The sequence below is a fragment of the Anolis sagrei genome, chromosome 4, assembly GCF_037176765.1.
Source record: "Anolis sagrei isolate rAnoSag1 chromosome 4, rAnoSag1.mat, whole genome shotgun sequence".
NCBI lineage: Eukaryota > Metazoa > Chordata > Lepidosauria > Squamata > Dactyloidae > Anolis > Anolis sagrei.
Window position 1 is genome coordinate 137,600,653 of NC_090024.1, and position 20,727 is coordinate 137,621,379.

The 20,727-nt window shown below is 39.3% G+C and overlaps 1 protein-coding gene across 5 annotated transcripts in view; it reads right to left on the bottom strand.

Annotated features, from left to right (window-relative positions):
- Nucleotides 1–744: 744 nt before the first annotated feature.
- The window catches only part of CXXC5 (CXXC finger protein 5), a 91,977-nt gene continuing 71,994 nt past the window's right edge, over nt 745–20,727 (bottom strand). For 4 of the 5 annotated variants that reach the window (XM_060774130.2, XM_060774127.2, XM_060774128.2 and 1 more), the window contains 2 exons: nt 18,524–19,499; nt 745–1,688 (listed from right to left, as the gene is read on the bottom strand). In XM_060774130.2, the coding sequence (XP_060630113.2) occupies nt 1,644–1,688; nt 18,524–19,303 (825 nt within the window). In that variant the 5' untranslated portion in view covers nt 19,304–19,499 and the 3' untranslated portion in view covers nt 745–1,643. Of the gene's footprint in view, nt 1,689–15,256; nt 15,309–18,523; nt 19,500–20,727 lie in introns of all 5 variants that reach the window. The other variant, XM_060774131.2, reaches the window with a different exon arrangement.

Sequence of the window (20,727 nt, forward strand, 5' to 3'; positions counted from 1 at the left end):
TGAAGACAGCTGCCAATACATTCGCCAACATAAATGTTATCCCAATTTCCAATTCTAAACATATTGGTTTTCCACTAAGTACAGACATTATGTTCACCAAAGGTTTAGCTGTGCTGTCCATTCCAATTGGTTCATATTGGGTAACAAGAACATGCTCAGCTAATGGGTAACCTGGGTAGATTGCAGAGAGGAATTTCTGATTTTTCCACTTGCTTTATTAAAGATTTAAAGCAAGTGATTTTAAAAAGTCAAAGAACTAAAACTTTGTCAACTTCAACACTCCTTGATGTCACTCACAGCAAAAACTTTTTTTCATGTCAGGAGCTACCTTGAGAAATTTCTGGTGTGAAAGCATTGGCTGTCTGCAAGGACACTGCTCAGGAGACACCTAGATGTTTTGATATTTTACCATCCTTGTTGGGGGGGGGGGGGGAGAGACTTCTCTCATGTGAGAGCTGGAGCTGACAAAGGGAGCTCAACCTGTTCTCCCTGCATTCGAATTGCTGACCTATCGGTCAGCAGTGCTGCCAGCACAAGGGTTTAACCCACTGCACCAATGGGGGCTCCACAGCAAACACTGAAACAGTTGTATTGCTGGGGCAGGGAAACCTTGACATTTTTAAGAAGCCATTTGGGGTATGGCATGTTCATCTATTCAGAACTGACCTCGGACAAAGCAAAAATCAATGTATTGCGTGAAACCCAAGTAGACGGAATGATAGAGATGTCAACCAGGACACAAAACATGCTTTCATTTTTATTCACAAAACAGCTTGAACTGCTAGAACATTACAAACAGCCTTTCAGTTAGTGATGGTGAGAAAGCAGGAGACAAGGGCTTTGAACAGAAGAAAAATACTTGTTTTCAGCACAGGTTCTGCAATAGCTTATATTTAATTTCCAGTAACATTTTCAAATGGTTTCTAAAAGAGAATCATTGCAATTAGTTCTGGGTTTATTCTAGTGTGCAGTTTTTTTCTGAATAAAACATAATAATTATTTTGCTTTACTTTCAAGACTTGCCAGTTTTGCAGCACGCTTTCACTTTTTAATACCAAACATCTTGCTGATTAAACCTTATCTTATGTGTATGGTTAGGGAAAGGGAAACTACTTTATTTCAAACATATTCTCATTTATAAACAGGAAGTTGAGGCATTCTAGAAACTAGCCACACTCTTTTTCTTTAATGATGGAAATTAATCAAACAAAAATATGAATGAGTAAACAGCTGTGCTAATTACAGTAGTGCTTATTAGTAACTAGATTTAAAAGGTTACTGTAAATTTACATTCTCTACACAAGAACTGCATCTTCCACACATAAACAACATCAACACCAAAACACAGGAAAATAATTTGATTGATTGTCCATATTCTATTACATCTTGGTACTTTATGGATTCTTTTTTTAAAAAAAATTATTTGAAAAGCAGTTAATGTTTGTGTTACTAGTACTCAAAGATGTTAAACAAATGCCAAAAAATAAAATAAAAAAACAGGAATGAAATCTGTGAGAAAATATTTTTGGTTCTAAAGGAGACACAGGCGCATCCATTCATTTCCGCCAAAAAATTCTTTGCCTGAGACAACACAAGCAAGCAGTGACATTGCACTGGATGACAGAGCTTTGGGATTCTTGTTCCTATTGAAACCATCGGAATGCAGCACCTGTAGGAAGCATCACTTTCTGTAGAGACAGAAGAGAACAGAACAAGGACACATGATGAGCAGAGAGGAGAAGAATAAGCCCTGGCACAGAGCGCAGTAGAACAACACACCACAGCAGATGCCTAGTTTTTCTGTTGGAGTTTCCCCATATTTCAGATTTTGATCTGGCCATCTGATACCTTAGTCATTTCTATTATAGTTTCCTCTCTTCCCAATTTTTCCACTTGCTGTTCCTCTCCAAGATCTCTAGATATTTTTATTCACAAAACTCACATCTTCTCACACCTCAAGTACCTGACAATCTGGTGGAGCCCCTCAACTCTTTGGCTGAATTATTCAGATCGGTTCAAATAAACTCCACATTTCTGAAGAATTGCTGGGGAAAGGAAGGGAGAAGTGATCTGGAGTCTCTTTATATGAACATTGAAATGAGTCTTTCTTCAGAGGCTGATCCCTTAAAAGATATGAACGAGTCTGCAAGAAGAAATTTCTTCATCCAAAAACAGAGTGAAGGCACAACAGCTCCTCCACTTCCAGAAAAGGGCAAGTTTCTATTTAGCACTCCAACGTGTTCTGGGCACAACTCAAGATGCTGGAATCAGGTCATGAATAATTTGCTAAGATCACATGACGATGCCATTCTGAGCACTCCAGGATGGCACAACAAATACACATGACAACATCATGGACTGAAAATGTAGTGGAATTTGTTTAGCAGAAACCAGAAATTTGCCAACCAGTACCAGGCATACAATAGTGGCTCAGGAGAGGAGACAAAATGCCCATTCCCACTAGACAATTATAATGCTATTATTCCAGTTTAACTGCAATGGAATCCCAGTATTTGCAGTCTAGGGTGAAATATTGAGAACTATAGTGCCTTACCAAACTATAAACCGGAGGCAGTTCAAGTGGAATTGCAGCACTATAACTATGTGATGTGTAAGGCTCTATGGAGCATCTTAAGAATATGCTTGGAACAGGATTTTTTTTTGATCAATGTCACTTGATAAAATTAATCTATTCTTCGTCTTTCCTGAAGATTTTTTTTCTTTAAATAACCAATGGGGGTGGGTTTATAGTCAAGGAAGAGTCAATAACTTTCACGCTTACCTATATATTCTACAGAACTAAAACTAGATTTTCTTTCCACCCCATCTAAGATAAACATGTGGATCAATGACAAGCTAAGGAGAGATTTAAGAACAGATATTGGCTGGCATTCTATTTGGTCACAATGCAACTGCAAACTGTTATTATCATAATTGCTAGCTGATCTCATAACTGGAGTGGGTCTTTCCAGTTGCCTGTAACTGGGAAGGCATTGCAGATATCACCCCACAGTATCCTAATCTGCAGCACTGCAAAAACACTTTAGTCAGGCTGCAGCTAGATTGCAAAGGTAGGGTCTAGTGAGGAGGCATGGATGGATGTAGCTATGATGACGAAGTGGTAGGTTGGCATGATCAGGTAACTATAGTGATGGTACTTTGCTGTTATGTTAATGACACAGGATCTTAGTCATGGGCTTGACTGGTCTAGCCTAATTAATTATTGTGGTTTGAAAATCTAGAAGGGTAAACAAGAGAAAGGGTAAAAGAGATGGAATAGGATTAGCTCTGAAAAATTACTTCATCTTCTCAATCAAGAAAAACTGAATAGACATAAGAACTGAACATCCTTTGATAGGAACACAGGCTTTGATACTGGGGGAAAGCACTTCTTTTTTCAGATTATTGAAGTTCAATAATATTGGTGGTTTTTTTATTAGTGTTTGGCTGGGTGACCTCAATCAAAAAGACAGAAGAGAGGAAACTCTCTAGAGGCTGCTCCACAATTGTAACTATTTCCCCTATACAAAAGACCTCCCAAAATTGGAGCATGTGTGTCTTCCAGGGACATAACAGCACTTGCTATGGGTGTTGAGGATACTGAGAGATTTCAGTCTTACAGGTCTAGTTTTTAAAATGGGGAGACCACAGCTAGATTGATTTTTCTAAAATTTGACATTTGGTTAAACTTGTTTCTTTACTGCACCAAACTATCCATCCAAAACGTTCACGTGGTTTCTGACTGATCCATGTGTCAGTCACATGAATGGGAGGGGAAGCCCATGAAACTGCCACCAAAATGTACAGCCATGCACTGTTTTAAAAAGGTGGCATAGCTATGGAAGTTGGTAGTGTAATCTAGAAATTCAAAGTTTTTTGATCTTGTCCCTTTAAAACCTGTATTGCTGGTAAAAAAATAGCAATGATTAAATCCAAAGTGATGCTACATCCCAAGCTTGGCCTCCATACTCTTGTTTCCTATAAATCCTATAGCTCCTCAAAGTGCTACAACATGTAGTAAGGTCTAAGAAAGAATGGGACTCTTTTCACTGACAGAGCAAAATTATACATTAAACAATATCGCTTATGTTTTGATTCACTGTGAGTTAACTGCAGTAAAATAATTCACTGCACAAAATAGCATCATATACGAAACATATTTTTAATCCCCATCCCTTTTATGGCTGTGGTTTTGTTTTTATCTTCTTCAGTACAAAAATAATTATCTTTTGAAAGAATGATTCTAGCAGAATGAATAAAAGCACAGTTGAAAGAGAACATTAAATAAAGGTATCAAATAGAATTTAAGTTTTGGCTTAGTCAACAGGCTCTTTCACACTACACAATTATAATGTCATGGAATGTATAGTTTGTTGAGGCATTCGAGTTCAATGGCTGAGAATTCTAAATGTCTCTCCCTAAAATTGCAGTTGTGGAATCATAGCGTTGTAACTCTGTAGTGTGAAAGGTTCCGACGTAAGGTGACATTAAGATAAGGACCGCAGTAAATCTGTAGCTCTAACTTGTTTTTACTGGAAATGTCAACAGAAGCAGTGGACACCTTCTTTATGAGTCATTTCAAAAATAAAATATGGGTGAAGACAGACATTCAAAACAATGAATGAATTCCTGGCATCTAAAAAATAAATGCTCAGAATACTGCAAATGATGCATCGAAAACATTTTCACTACACACAGGACAGCTGTCTATGCCCTCCAAACTACCAAACCAATAGGAAAACAGTAAGCAATCCATTCAAAAACATTTTGAGATTTTATAAAAAGGCAGCTATAGCCTATTACATCAACTGCTTGATCTTTTACATTTTGAATTGAAAGTTAACAATAATGGAAGACGCTGCTTAATTTGGTTAGGGCCATAGTCTAGAACTAATATTTAGAATTTACAAATAAATTTGATCTGATTGTACTCAAGTCCACATTTCTGTTGACCATTTTAATGAACTTCCTAACCAGGGACCCATTCACACTACACAAATACAGTGTTTCCTCATTACTTCGCGATTCGCTTTTTTGTGGACTTGCTGTTTTATGAGTTTTTGCCTACTGGCAACGATGGAGTGTGGAAGGGGGGTTCACCCTCCCCCTTGAGAGAGAGGCAGCCAATCATTTAAAAAGAGAGAGAGAAGATACAAAGCAGTATGTAAATCATGGCCTTATAGCCCCTTCCTTATAGCTAGCAAAAAAAAGTGTACTGTGCCTTTAAATCTCTCTTCATTTCTGCCTCACCCTCAGAATACCATTGATATATATAGCTAGGTTCTTGTGGGTTTTTTCGGGCTATAGAGCCATGTTCTAGAGGCATTTCTCCTGACGTTTCGCCTGCATCTATGGCAAGCATCCTCAGAGGTAGTATATATAGTGTTCCTATTTTGCGGATTTTCACTTTTCACGGGTGGTTATGGAACGTAACACACATGATAACTGAGGGAACACTGTACAGTGTGATTTACTTATTGTTATTTACTTTATCTATACTCTGTCTTTCTCTCAGTGGGAGTACTTAACTACACGACAGCACCCTATAGAATCCTGGCCCCTGTAGTGGAGGGAGGGGCATTCAGAATTCACTTCCAGTGAACTCTTCTTGTGCCTCAACAAACAGGATGTTGTCTTGGCGAGTAAGCTGGAACATGAACACTATAATTGTGCAGTATGAATGAGTCCATGAGAAATTGCACTAGATATAGCTCAAATGTTTATGTAGTATAGTTGGCTACCAAATAGAGCAAAAGAGATTTCACCTAAACATTGGGAAGAACTGTTTTACTCAACACTCTCCATCTTTGGAGGTCTTTAAACAATGGATGGATGGGCATCTTTGAATTGGTTGTGATTTCCTTGGAACTAGATGGAATGCCCTTGTGGTACATTCCAAGTTTATGATTCCATGAATTGCTTGTCTCAACAGACCTACTGATTCAAAATACTGGATGACAGGCCAGACCCTATAGAAATTCCACCAATTCAATGGACCTATACTTATCAGAATTGCAAGAAGATTTAAGTCAAAGTTTCTAAGTTATTGGTTATCACATGCATCTACTTGCTTGTGAACCTGAGGGATGGAAAGAACTTTTATTTCCCACTGAGAAAAGAGTGGTTTTGACAACTTGTTCTTCAGCTGAAATTCCTGCTGTGAGCTCTTCTCTATGGTTACAATAGGAGCCTATTCTTTCACAGTGAATCAAGACCCAACAGGTTCCTTGTACCTACTGGGGCTAGCCTGACCTATCATTGCAATATTTTTTTTAACTGCAGCAGAAGAGAATCACTTCTTAACCTTCAGCCACTTGCTTTAAAGGTGGCAAGTTCACGGAAGTCAGGAGAAGAGAAAAACAGGCCTTTTGAGAAGGTTAAAATTTTATTTAAAATAAGGTTATACTGCCTACTGCTCTTTCCATCCCTAACTGTTCCAAATACACCGTCTTTGCCTTACTATCCTTCTGCTGATCCTAATGAACAATACAGCTTCTGACATCTATCGAATCAGATACAGAAATGACCAGGTACTTTTTCCAACCCCACTGGCAGAGCAACAACAGGTCCCCCTGTCTTTTGTAAACTATGAACATTCGCCAAGCAACCCCGTTCTTCTTCAGTGCACTTTTTCATGACTAGCATGTCATGGAAATCAAAGCACTGCAAGGTTAGGAGGTTGCCTACTCAGTTCATTTGGTTTGAATGTCATATAGATGCAGGTTTTCCAATCTAGTTGCACCATGGCTAACATCTGGCCAACTATTCTGGTCAGCCTTCTACAGCCTGGTCCCCTATAGGAGTTTTTGACTTAAACTTCCTGCCCATCATGGCCCAATGGTCTGAAACAAGATGCAATCTGAAGCATTCAAAAGGGACTCAACTCTTAGAATATGGAGAAACATACATTATCCTTCAAAGACATCTTTAATAGAGGATGGAAAATGAAATCCTGGTTGAGACACTGTGCACTTACGACTAGTAAACCCTCTGAGTACTTTGATGTTGTTTTTACAAGATGCAGAGGCATCTTAGTTCGCTCTTGTTGAAAGCCCAATAGCTGATCAGATGGATTTAGCCTGGTCCAGCAAAGATGGTTTGTGATTTTGGTAATGGAAAGCAGAGTTGAGAAGAAAGACGGATAAACAAAATTGTAGGATAAACAAAAACAATGGCTTTTTCTCATCATTACCCCATCCCATCACTGAGTATCCTCCTCCTCCATAACATACCTTTGGAGAGAACTGTCTTTGCTATCTTCACTATATTCTCTTTTACCATCTAGAACAGGCATGGGCAAACTTCAGCCCTCCAGGTGTTTTGGACTTCCACTCCCACAATTCGTAACAGCCAGTAGGCTGTTAGAAATTGTGTGAGTTGGAAATCTAAAACACCCGGAAAGCTGAAGTTTGCCCATGACTGATCCAGAAGCACAACAACTATTGGCTTATGAAAATAAACAAAGTTGTAAAAATGGATAAACTTACTACACTGATTAAGGAGAAATCTCTATGGGGTTCATTAACTGTGTTCCTCCAACAAAGATGAGGCCAAATCTCCATCAGTGGGGTTTTTTTGAACTCAAAGTCTGTTATTACGTGAGAAAGGATTGCCAATGGTTCCTTTTCACTGACTGAGCATTGAAAACTCAGAGAATATAACCACCAGACAGATAATATAAAGCCCTTAGATAAGATAATGTAGATTGTCTGTAGGTTTTTTTTTAATGTTTAGGACGTATTCTAGGAAAAAAAATCTTTTGTTGTTGATGATGGTTTCTTGTATGTTTGTATGTAGGTTTTATTTTGCTCTGTCTATTGGGAGTCAAAAGACCTGAGCTTCACCTCTAGAATATAGATGGGAAATCAGATCTAAAGTTAGATATTCTGCCCCCCCCCCCCCGCCCCGGTGCCATCCCCACTACTCCCCTTTAGACTTCAGATGATCTTGTGGGTTGAATTGGGTTTTAATAGCTACTTGTATGTGGTTTTAAGCCTAGACTTTAAAATTTGTTGAAGTTTGAAACATATAACCCCTTGGGTTTGACATGGATATGCAGGATTGGGTCCCCCTGTTATGATCTGGTCATCGACCGTAAAAAAGTTTACTTACTTACTTACTTACTTTGTCTAAACAAAAAATAATAGAAGCACAACAACTGGACTATAATAATGATTGTCTCGGGTGGAGAAAATTATTTATTTGGGGAAACGTTAATAGTTCCGGAAGGCATGGAGATGGGGAGATAGTTTATGGCAGTTTTGAACTTCAAGTGTTAGGCACTGTGGGACCTGAAGTCCAATACACCTGGAGACCCAAAGGTTGGGAACCACCCAGTTTATGGGATAAGAACCCAGAAAGGCCACTAATTGAAATCTGCTAATGAGATTTTAGTAAGAACCCCAATGGATCAGACGAAAAGTCTACTAATACTGTTCACACAATAACCAGCCTCTTGCCTATGGGAAGAGATTGACCTTGAATCCCATGCATCCTTTCGCTTCTGTTCTCCCCAAGAAATATTGAGGCAAGCTGTCCCTGGACAACAGATGACATAGTGCTTTCATGACAAGTGGACAGTGATAGCATGGATTCATCCAATCCTCACTAAAAAGCATCCATATTGGCAGCTGAAAACTGAGATTTTCTAAAATATAGGTATCAATATGTATTGTGCTTTAAAATAGGAGCAGATATGTGGTGATATTCCAAGTTTCAGATGCAAAAATGGATAAATCTCTGTCCCAAAGGAGCTTAAAATCTAAAAGAGAAATTGCAGGACAGAGGCAGGAAGGGATGCACCTGGAGAAATAGAGCTACATGTTGCTTACATTTAATTACAATTGAGAATGATGCCTGATGTGCAGCAAGGGTAAAAGAGTCTGCAAGGGAACAATATGAAGGAAGAGAGAGCAAGCACCACAAACCCGTTCAGGATTATCAGCTACCTGGAGCAGTAAGGGAGAACTGGGAGAGCTAGTTAATAAAGCAAGAAACCTTAAAATAGCCAAGAGAGCTCAAGCTAGAGGAGCAAAGGTCACAAGCAGAAATTGTTTAGAAAACAAGGATAAAGAATGATGCGCTGTATAGGTGACGGCAAGGGATTTGTGCTGGGTATTATAGCAGATGGAATGCTAGCAGAGTCTGAAAAAATATTTTTGTGGGCTATAATGTCCCAAATTCCTTCAACCAGCATAGGTAGTGTTCATGCTATTTTGGAAACGGTAGGCCTCAAACGTGATTTTTAAAAAAGTTTTCAATGACAGCTGAAATTTGAAGAAGGGTATCATATGGTTTCAACAACAGAGCTGAATGAGCAAGACATCTGGGGTTTAGAGAGATCGATCAAAGGAAAGATACAGCAAGTGAAGTGAGGTAGGAAATAACCAGAGCATGGGGTGGGCAGAAATAAAGAGGCAGAGCTTATCAAGAGACTATGTTTGTCTCAAAGGTGTAGGGAGAACAGGAGGAGAAAGAAAATCAAGACTTGAGTCTGGTTAACAGGGTGGAAGGCAGTTACCAATGGTTATGGAAAGCCATCAAAGAGAAAAAGACTGGGATGGGGATGACAAGTAGAAGAGCCTATTATATATAGGAGTGTGACACATCATTTGTAATGCATTTGTGAAATGCATACTTGTGTTGCTTCTCTAAAAATAGCCAGAAGAAAACTACTTTTATGCATCCTACAATGGTTTACTTGTTTTAAAGATACAAAGGAAAGCTCTCCTCACAGTTGGGTTAAATATTATCGAAATTGAAGGGAGACAGAGATATCCAAGTTATAGAGATATATAAGGAAATTTGAAATGGGATAACTTCCAGATAGTTTGTTGAAAATTTCACATATGTTGTAGAATTAATGTGTTAAGTCAACAGAGATATGATTGTTAAATAAAAGCATCACATTAATTTTGCTTGCTAGGTAGGATTTTGGATTTTGACTAGGAGGAAAAAAATACTAGGTATGGGCATTGAATGGAATTTAAATCTAGCAGCCAAATGGATTTTAAGTCATACTCAGAAATTATCGTTACTATTTAATTCATGGTAAAAAAAAAAGATAATTCAACAGCATGTGGTCCCTTTACAGGCAGTTCTCAAGTTATAAACTAGATAGGTTCTGTAAGTTTGTTCTTAAGTTGAATTTGTTTATAAGTCAGAACAGGCGTTTTTAAAGTGCAACACCAGCCAGATATGCTAGCTTTGGATAGTATAGGCAAGGATTAACATCCTGTGGTGCTGTGTCCCATTCAGAAAATTTCACCTCACTTTGTGTCCCTGTGATAATTGGATTCTGACAAATTTGGTTTGTTATGAAAACAAGGATTGGAGATAAACGTTTTAGTGGAAACTCCTTTTCCCTGTGGTAACTCTTTCAGGAGCAAATCTCCCTTCATATGGGTAGATTTCTCTCACTTCCCGTTGCCTCGGCCCCATTTGTCACCATGCATTGTTTGTAAGTTTGATGTTTGTAACTCAGGAACTGCCTGTACATAGTTTTAATGTTAAAAGGAGAAAGCAAAAATGGGCACTGAAAACTCAGCCGTCTCATTCTAGAATGCCTCAAGAGCTGTGGAGCAGACCCAAATATCTTACAAATAATTACCTTATCACAATTGGTTATAATTTTGATGTTTGTAACTCAGGGGCTGCCTGCACATTGTTTTAATGTTAAAAGGAGAAAGCACAAATGGGCACTGAAAACTCAGCTTTCTCATTCTAGAATGCCTCAAGAGCTGTGGATTAGACACAGATATCTTACAATTAGTTATAATTTCGACACTGTATCATCTGAGTGGCAAAAAAAATCCATATCATATGTTGCTAATTTTACAAAACAATACACTTTTAAAACTGAAAACATTCCAAAGTGGTAACTTTTCCACAGTAAAGGGCTTTTCATTCTATATTACTGTTGCCCAATCACATTTTCATGAGCTAAGGATTATTTTAAGGAAACCTATTAGGGTGCCAGGGGAGCAAGATATACCACTGTTGCCCAGAACTTCTTTTCCCCTTTGACCATTCAAGAAGTTCTCAAATAGATACCATTTGGTCTTTGTAATATGTCCAAATAGAAATGTTAAAGTCTCAACGATTTAATCATTTCCAACATTTAACTTGACCCCTCAATTAACTTTGCTTGAAAATGCTAGCACTTCCACTGAATAACATTTACACCAATTTCAAAGCCTTTTAACCACAAGTCTAATCCTTCTCTCTGGGTGAAGAGCCTTGCTGAGGCCCGCAGCCACCAATGGCTTCTTTCCTTTATGCACAGACCATGTTGATGATGATAAAAAGAGACTTGAACATGTCCCTGACTTCCTTCCAATACTGCCAGTGCTGTTGCAGCCTTTGCAGGTTCAGAACCCAAACAGTGCCTAGACCAAGATATTCCCCAAACTTTACTGCCCGGAAACTCATCAGGAAGCTTATGGGAAACAGGAAACAGCCACACCTGCCACATATAGTCAGAAACTGCTCTTAGTATTTCTCAGTAAAGACCAGCTCAGTAGGCTTATCTTCATGAGGTGACTGCTTTATCTTATTCCTCATTCAGAAAACTATAAACCTGCCTAGGTCAGTCAGTTATTATCAGCTAATATACTTTAACTACCATGGTTCCATCTTGCAGAATCCTGGCGTTTGCGGTTTGGTTGGCTGCTTAATGCTGGAGTACATACACAGTAATCTGGCAAACAACTCTGCCAGAGCAGAAATCCCAGGATCTCTTAGAATTGAATCAGGTCAGTTAAAGTATAATCAAATGGACATAACAAATTAGTGTAGAAACATTCCAAGATGCTGGATATGTCAACCATACTCTTTGACAGTAGACTGATCAAAATGCAGTTATTTCCTTTTTAGTAACATACCAGAGGAGGATATCCCATGTACTAATGGAGAAGATTGCTGTATTTAGTACTAGTATTTTTAAAATGGTTTTAAACAGGTATTGTTTGTCTCAAATAATACATAAACAGTTTGTATTTGATTAAATTTCCTCTTTGACATACTGTTAAAGGCACAGAAGCCTTGCTCCTTTCCCTTGCACCTGGTCATCCTTCAGGACATAGGGCACATTTTGCATATCTAAACTGACCCTGGCAAGCATGAAAAATCTGGCATGGAATCTATCCCCTAATTTCCCTTCATGGGATAACTGACCACATATTTATTTATGAAGTGTTGGGATCCCCCCAGACCCTCTTTAATTGACAGCAGAAGGTAACATTTGAGACCAAATATAGGCATGTGACTAACATTGTCACTTTTATTCTTTGGTATGTCTTTTCACATTTTTGCTTAATGAAGGAGGCCTTGAAGCTTTGAAAGCTTGCATGATGGATTTTGTGCATTTTGGCCCAATAAAGCTATTGCTTTTTTGTGGGTTTTGATGTGTGGCCTACATAGCAATCCCTGAAGATGTTTTATGGTATCAAGGTTCTCTTTCCTGATAATACACTGTCCGTCTCATCTTCACTGTTTCACACTGTGCCATACTCCTCCCTCCCTTCTTCTTTCAAAAGGAGCTAGAGGAAGCAATATATCCTTCTGAGTTGAAATTTAAAAATCTAGAAAAGGTTTAACTTCCAACCCTCCCTGGGTCACTTCAGCTCATGCCTAGAGTTCCTCAGATTCCAGCAAGATCTCAAAGTACACCATTTTGCTTATTTTAAGTGGGAGAAAACCTTTTCAGAAATTCTAATGAGCAAGGAGTCAAAACACGTAGCTCTTTAATGGGTAGAAGGAGCTTCACAAATGAAGTGATGGCAGATCCTGAAATCTGAGAGCCAGATCAGATCTGACAAAAAGTGAGGCACCATCCATTGAGATGGTGTGCCAGACTAATGGAAAGGGGCAAGAGGTTCCCCTGAATTCTACTCAGACGGGACTTCCTTAAACAGGAAGCATATTTTAGTCACTACACTACAGAGAAATACCTGATTTAAATTAATAGTTGGTTAACCTAGCAGTTGGGCTGCATGAAATGGAATGTGCGACTTTGGGCAGGGAATTAATAACAAGGCGTCTCGAGGAAATAATTAGCAGGCATTGCCAATTTCCATAATGATGACAGTGTGTGTGTGTGAGAGAGAGAAAGCAACCTATTAAGTGGGATGAAGGGCAGGAGAGCAGAATATAAGACATCACAAAGAAAGAAGAGATCTGAAAACCTGACAATTATCTGAATGAGGCTGCTGGCTCATGTCCTAGTCACTCTGGTTGCCTATTTCACTGTTCTCTCAGCTCATGTGTATTTACGTCGCTTCCCCTTCCCCTAGGTGGCTACAGTTAAAACCAGAGCACCTATATCGTGTTATGTATACCAAAAAGACTTTAAGCACCCAGAACTAGGATCTCTTCACTGCATAGGATGGGGATAAAGGGAAAGTATTGCAAAGTAAATCAGTAGGAAGCTATATTGGAGGCGTCCATCTATCAGCTCTAGTATCTGAGTGGATGCTTTTCATAAGGCATCCAAATTATGGTTGCCACAAGAATTCACAAGGCTTCCTGCAATGGGCACTTTCAAACTCATTTCTGTTTCTCCCATGGCGTGTTTCTGCTGAGCCATATATCTGCTTTTGTGGCCTACATTTCTCATTGGCAACATCAAGTGGGCAACTGATTTGGAAGGCTCCCATCACACTCTCCAGGACCCTGGAAGGCTTACATCCCATGTTTGCCTCCTTCTCAAACTTGGGATCTCTGAAATTTCTTTTGCCCCCAAATGCCCCATTATGCTCCTGAGACATCAGGGCTATAGAAACTACAGTTAATGTTAATTTTCTGACTTTTGGGGGGCAAACCGGGCCCTTCTTCCTGGCCAATGAGTTCTCCTTTGAGGGGGGAAAGCCATTTGAGCCTCAAAAATTTAAGCTTCCCCTCAAAAGCCAAAAATAATAGTGAAATGATCCATCTCAGAGTCCTGAAGGGATGTAATAGGTAATGGGAACAAAAAAAAGAGTATATCAATTTGACATAAAGGGCTGGGGCAGGGGGGAGGGGACGTGTGAAACTAGTCCCTACTGTTTCTTTTTCCATACTTGAAACAGCAAGAAAATCCACAAGAAAACACACCCTCTTCTCATACATTGCATTATTAGCGGCCCGGTCTGTAGAGGAACAATCAAAGGCTCTTCCTGGGAAGGAAGGTTTTACTAGTCTGGTTTATGGTAAAAAGACTATAAGAGATGCCCCACTTGGCATTGTGTGTACTATCACCTCTTGCTGGGAATAAAATTACTTTATGGAAGAGAATGAAGAAGAGACATAGAGCTGCTCTTTTCAGATGGCACCTCTGCCTTGACTGCAGGGTCTAATTTCAACTGCAGACTCACAATTTTGTTCATTCTTTCAAGCTGCATCTTTCCAGATACTCAAAACACAGTAGAGGAAAACGGGAGAAGTATTAGAGTCAATGTGATGCAATGACAGACTTGTGGTAAGATAATGAATGAAAGCACAAAGATATCAGGCAACACGATGTTAAAAGAAATTTGTAATAATACATGAATTTTCACTGCAGTTTGCCTTTCTGGCATCCCTCTCAATTGAACAACTCTGAAAATTCCCTAGACAACTTGTTTCACTAGCTGAATGAATTTATTTTGTAACTGAAATCCTCCCTGAACCTGTCCCAATACATTTCAACAGTCTAGCAATTCTATTTGTAACATAAACCAAAAAATGCATTATCTGTTCAAGGTAACCAATATGAAAAGTAAATTGTTTCCTTAAGAAGTTCAATCATATGCCCGTTTACTCCGGGATAAATGTAAAGAATTGCAGGTTTAGAAATGTAAGACTATTTTAAAAAATCTCTCTCAGCAATTAATAATTAGCTCAGAACAGGCCTACTATTTGACAGCTGCTTGTCCTCTTATTTTATTTTAGTAGTGTCCTTGTTTTAATGGTTTGTTTGCTTTTATATGTCTGCTGGACTTTCTGTACGCCAATATGTAAGCCATCCCAAGTCCTTTCAAGGAGATGGTGGCGGGGTATAAGAATAAGGGTATTATTATTATTATTTTGATAACTCCCATATTTCCAACAGACTTGTTCCAAATTAAAACAGGCCCCGTCATAAAAAATATGTTCATTTATGAGATAATCAGAAAACAAATCAAGAAATGGAGCCCACAGGTTTGTGATGTCACTCGACTTTCCGCCAACTCCCATAAAGCAACAGAGAAAGTGGGAAAATAATTCAGGCTAATATGCATTGTGCATTCAGTTTACTCACTTTGGGTCTCTTTAGAAGGGACGGACTTTTCCTTCTCCCCTTTTCCAGATCACTGACTCAGCAAATTAGAACAAGAATATAATTTAGCATTACAGCAGTTCTTGAAAGATACCAGTATCCCATATCTTCAACACCCAGATCAACCCCGCTCCCCTCCTCAAAGGATGCAATTCAATCTGATGTTAATTGAAAAACTATGAATGCAACTAATAAGAATGCAAGTTATCATATTCTCTCTGTAATACAGCATTAGTCCCTACTTGTACTGTGATGTCTAGAGCCATCTCTGACTAGGAAATACCTCAAAAAGGAGCATACCCGTTGCCCTACATTTCTGGCAATCATACACAGTAAACCTAGTTTATTTAGATGTTACACAACCCAGAGAAATGGGTCACAATCCAGAGATGGAGTCTGCATTTTCAAAGATAGGAACTGCAAACCCCACCCTACCACCATCAGGCACTGATGGGAGTGGGACTGATCAAAGGAAGAGGTTCAAAACCTTACTTAACCCCATTTTAAAAAGTAGATAGCAGATTACTTTGCTTTTTTGGTGTTTCTCCATATTTGAGTCATGTTCTTAGCCTCTTTATCCCCCCCCCCCCTGCTGATCACCCTTAACCCCAGCAAGGATACAAAACACATGTCTGCAATAGCAGCAAAGCTGGATTTTTAAGTACATACCCTTTCTTTGGATTGCAACCTGATAACTTTGCAGCTCCAGAATTACTAAAGCACCAAGTGAATGGGAGAATCGGTTCAGGCATATGTGTACAGAAATCCTAGAACAAGGTTGCATTGCTTACATGCTAGAGAATGTCAAAAATGTGCACTACATGGCCACTTCTATTGAAAAGCAGGTCGGGGCATTACATTTGGAGCTGATAAGCGCTCAGCTTTTTCAATGGCTGTGACATCCCCCTCCCGCCCCATTTACAGAGTCCCAAATGTATATTTTTCCTTTTTCCACAGGCAACAGTAGCTTCTGGGCTTCGAGGGGGGCAGCTAAAAGGGAAGAGAATGAAGCCACAGACAGAAACCTTTAGGGTATGGTAACTTTGGTCAGCTCTTCATCGTGAATCCAAGCTCTGGAAGTGTGCCAACTGTAATTCTTTCCCAAGGTTCTTACTTTTCTTGCTCTTCTGCGAATTACTTTGCAGATGTCAAAATATTATATTCATGTTCCTCAAGAAAAATGAATGGGACATAGGTATAACGAATTGCATTTTGTGGGCATGGGGCACATTTTCAAAAGAGATTCTGAGTATACAATGGATAATATGCCTTCTAACCCCTACACTGCAATTCTAAAGTGAGGAGTAAGCAGCCTCAAACTTTCTTCATCTGAACAAATCACCACAGTAACACCTACATTTTGTCTAGGCAGACTAAACATTCCTTAACATTTTTGTTTATTGGCAACCTTTATGTCCTTACCTTCTCAGCTGGCATTTCAGGCTCATCTTGATTAACCAAGCCCTGTTTTTTTTTGTTTTGTTTTTTCATTTGAGGTCTTCCATGACAGATTCATCATGACATCGCTGTATTTAGAACCAAGCCCTTCACACTGCAAGCAAGTCTTGGAGCTGCTCTCTGATTAGGTGAGCTCTGGTGTTCTTTACTAAGTCTAATCTTATTGACAAGAAATGTTTGCCACAGTAAAGGCTATGGTCATCAGTTTTCAGGAATCTCAGCTATCAGACAAAGTCAAGGTAATGTCTATGAGAAGATAAACCATTACCCTTCTCAAATAATTTCTGGGAAAGAAAATCTCATGCCATTTAAAGTGGGGTCACCTCTTCATGAAGATGATAATGGTAATGGTAATTGTAATGCCCTAGTCAATTACATTAATTTTCCACATGCTCTTTGCTCAATAGGAAGATATGTTTCAAAACATTCAAGTAGCATTTCGAGTCTTACAAACTATAATGGAGTGCTCTAGATCACAGAAATATGATTATTACCCAACACCAATGGCTAAATGGACCAAGACCAATAGAGCACAAATTTTGCATGCAGTTCTTAGGATCAATCTCTTGCATATTGAGTTAAAAGGATCTTGAATAAACTGTCTGGGAAAGAACTGTCTGTGATCTTGAGAGAGTCACAGACCACACTGGGCTAAGTGGACCAGTGACTTTAACTCAAGCTAAAGCAACTTTAATTCAAGTCTAAAATAGTCAACAATCATTAACTGGCTGGTGAATATCACTAGAAAGGCTCTCTGGGTTCAGCAAATTCTTTTTTTATGGAGAGGCCATGCTGTCTTACACATCATGCTGAGTAGCAATACAGAAAAGTGATCAAGGTTGAAGTAAGCAAAATTCATTTCCTAGAAGTTAGATGTAAAGTAATGGCTAGACTTCTGAAAGAAGGGGGCATTTGGGGCTTTGTTGTCACCAACAGCATCTGAAGTGGTATACCTGAATCAGTACTATACCAGTTCTGACTTCCAAGACTCCACAATGAAGAAAAATGTGCACACACCTAACATGTTGAATCTTAGTGTGGTACAGTGGCTGACGCTGCAATCCTGTGTACATCTGCTGAAATCTAAGTCCAACAGAGTTCAGTGAGGATTAACCCCAAGAAAGAGGTACAGGACTGCAACCTAAACAACCAAACCATAAATCAAAAAGTCTCAGGTTCAAATGCTATTTTCCCTACCACATTACTTTCACTCTCAGTTCTCCAGCTGCAATTTGGAAATAATATTGACCAACCTCACAGAGTAGCAATTACAACAGAGAGCATCACAACAAGGTAACATACGCGAATCATTTTGAATTTTCAAAAGCAGTATATACAGCATTGCAACTATTAAACAGAAAATGAGCATCATTAAGAGGAAATTTAGGCTAAGCTGCATTGAAATGCTGTGTTGGATGTGAAGGGATATTCCCCACCCCCGTAGAAAAGTATTTAATCATATGAAGTCCCAGATGGAGTCTGAGATGGCATAGTTCAGACACTAGGCTGACCACTTTATCAGCTGTTTGAAAAGTCAACAAAACAATTTAAGAGAGCTACTCATTGCAAGAGAGCTACTCATTGCATCTCATGAAGGAAGGCTAATTCGAGGCAACTGCTTTTCCAAATACTAATAATTACTCTGTATACGTGTTATGTATGAGAAGACTGGAGTGTAAGAACTGGTGACAGATACAAACCCCTGACACTTCTACATCCAGTCCTTATAAATCGGTACTGTGGTTCCACACAGAGGAGCTGCTATTAAGCTGCTTGACCAAAACCATTTACCTCCAGTGCAGCAGAAGGCTTCTTTTTAAGTTCCTCACATTTTCGGAATTTGCAAATCTGGTGCCCAGTTTTACGATTTCTACAACTGCTGCACTGCTCACAGTTTATCCGTCTTCTGCAAGGAGGGCACATGCCACATCGTTTCCGTTTCTTTTTCCCTGAATTGATGGCAGATGCCAATTCATTCTGCATTGGGTATTCTGCTAAGCCAGCCATATGGAGTGCACTCTCTGCCAGAAATACGCCAGCAGGGGTCATAATGAAAAGACCAGGGTTGATAGGAAAAGCCCCCAGGTAAGGAAAATCAGATGGGCTGTTCATTGCCTCAGCAGCTGAGACAGCTTCCATGTCTGAGATGCCCGTCCCATGGTCATTAGGCAAGGGAATGTGCTCCTGGACAACTCTTTTGAGAAGCTCCGTCGACTGAGCAAACTGTTGCAAGATGCTCTGTCCTTCTGCAGAAAGATCGGTTTTGCCCAGCATGTCAACGATGTTTTTGTGCTTTGAGGTAGAATTGCTTTTATCCATGGGTGCTTCGTTGCCATTGGCTATGGGGACACCTTTCTCTGAATGTTCACTTAATGAGCTGGTGCTACCAAAAGTAGAGTAGTGGGAGAGTGGTCGGGACTTCTTAAGACTTTTGTTCAAAGGTTCACTTATTATCCCACTTTTGTTTCTCCTTTCCAAATTGACCGAGGGCTGAGAGTCATCTTGACTGTTGTTTTTTCCCAACAAGCCTGGCTTAATACTAGTGTCTTGATGAGAGCCAGGATCAGACATCTTTGTTGTTTATTTGTATGTTCAATGAAGAAGAGACCAGATATAGCAACAAGCCCACTCACTGTGGAAAACAACCAACTACAAGACTAGCAACACCAATCTCCTGGAAATTTGAAAGGGATGATGAGGTGCTTCTTCAGTGCAATTTCAGGGCCATTACAATATGTCTTCCAGGTCTCATATATAACGTACGGCTCTGAAAGTTTAAAAAAAGGAGGGAGAAATTAGTGAAGAGTCAGTAATTCCTAAAGTAAATATAATGGCTTGTATTGGCTTTCATTTAGGTCTCCCCCTCATGATAAAATGAGCTGTCATAGATACACACACACAAACACTTCCCAATTTTATTTGTTTTTTGTAATCCAGACCTTATGGCATTTCACCTGATTGTTTCAAACTCCTGCTTGAAACATACTGCCCCACAAACATGTGGAAAATGGAAACATGGTAGATATCCGAAAACCCAGTTCCAGAAGGGTATTTCCCTGCCTCCGAACTGCATTTCTGAGTATCATTAAACCACTAGTTTTAAACTATGATATGGGTGGTTCAAACACATTTATCTATTGCCGTATTATATTGTATGTGGTTCTGCGGGCTTACAGTTTATTATTGTTCAATTTTATGTATCAAATAATGTCTACATTTGTAACTAAAGTCTTTTAAAGTCCTACATGGTTTGGGTCCAGATTACCTACAGCAACCTGTGAGTCCCCAGGTGTTTTGGCCTACAACTTCCAGAAATCTCAGCCATTTTTCCAGCTGTTAGGATTTCTGGGAGTTGAAGGCCAAAACATCTGGGGACCCACAAGTTGAGAACCACTGACCTACAAGGATTGCCTTCTCCTTTTACAGTCGTCCCTTTAGGACACTTAGGTCCTCTGAGAGGCAGTTACTCCAGCCTGCCAAAACCCAACTGGCAACCGTCAACCAGAGGACCTTTTTATCGGCTGCCCCAAGACTGTGGAATAACCTGTCAGGGGACATCCAACAGTTAAATGAAATTGAAAACACAATTGAAGACCTATCTATTTCGGCAGGCCTACCCAGCCAGTTTTAATTATGAATTTTACACCTGCATTTTTTGTTTAATCTTTGTTTTGTGTATTTTATCGAAATATGTTTTAATTGTGTATTTTGTAGAATGTTTTAGATGATTATGTGTTTTTAGCTATGTTAAACACAAAGAGAGGCAGGTACGAAATAAAACGATTGTCATTGTAGCTGTTGTTAAAAATTGGTTGTAGGTCAGTAGAGCATTTATTTTGAATGAAATGATGCCAAGTTCAAATTTTAGTGACTCTAAGTAAAACTTAGCAGCTGCCACTGCCAGCAGGAAATGCCAGGCCTTGTATAAGTTATGGATTTGGGGCTACAGTTCCCAGGAACCCATTAGCATGGCCACTAGATTTTCTAAAAACTGG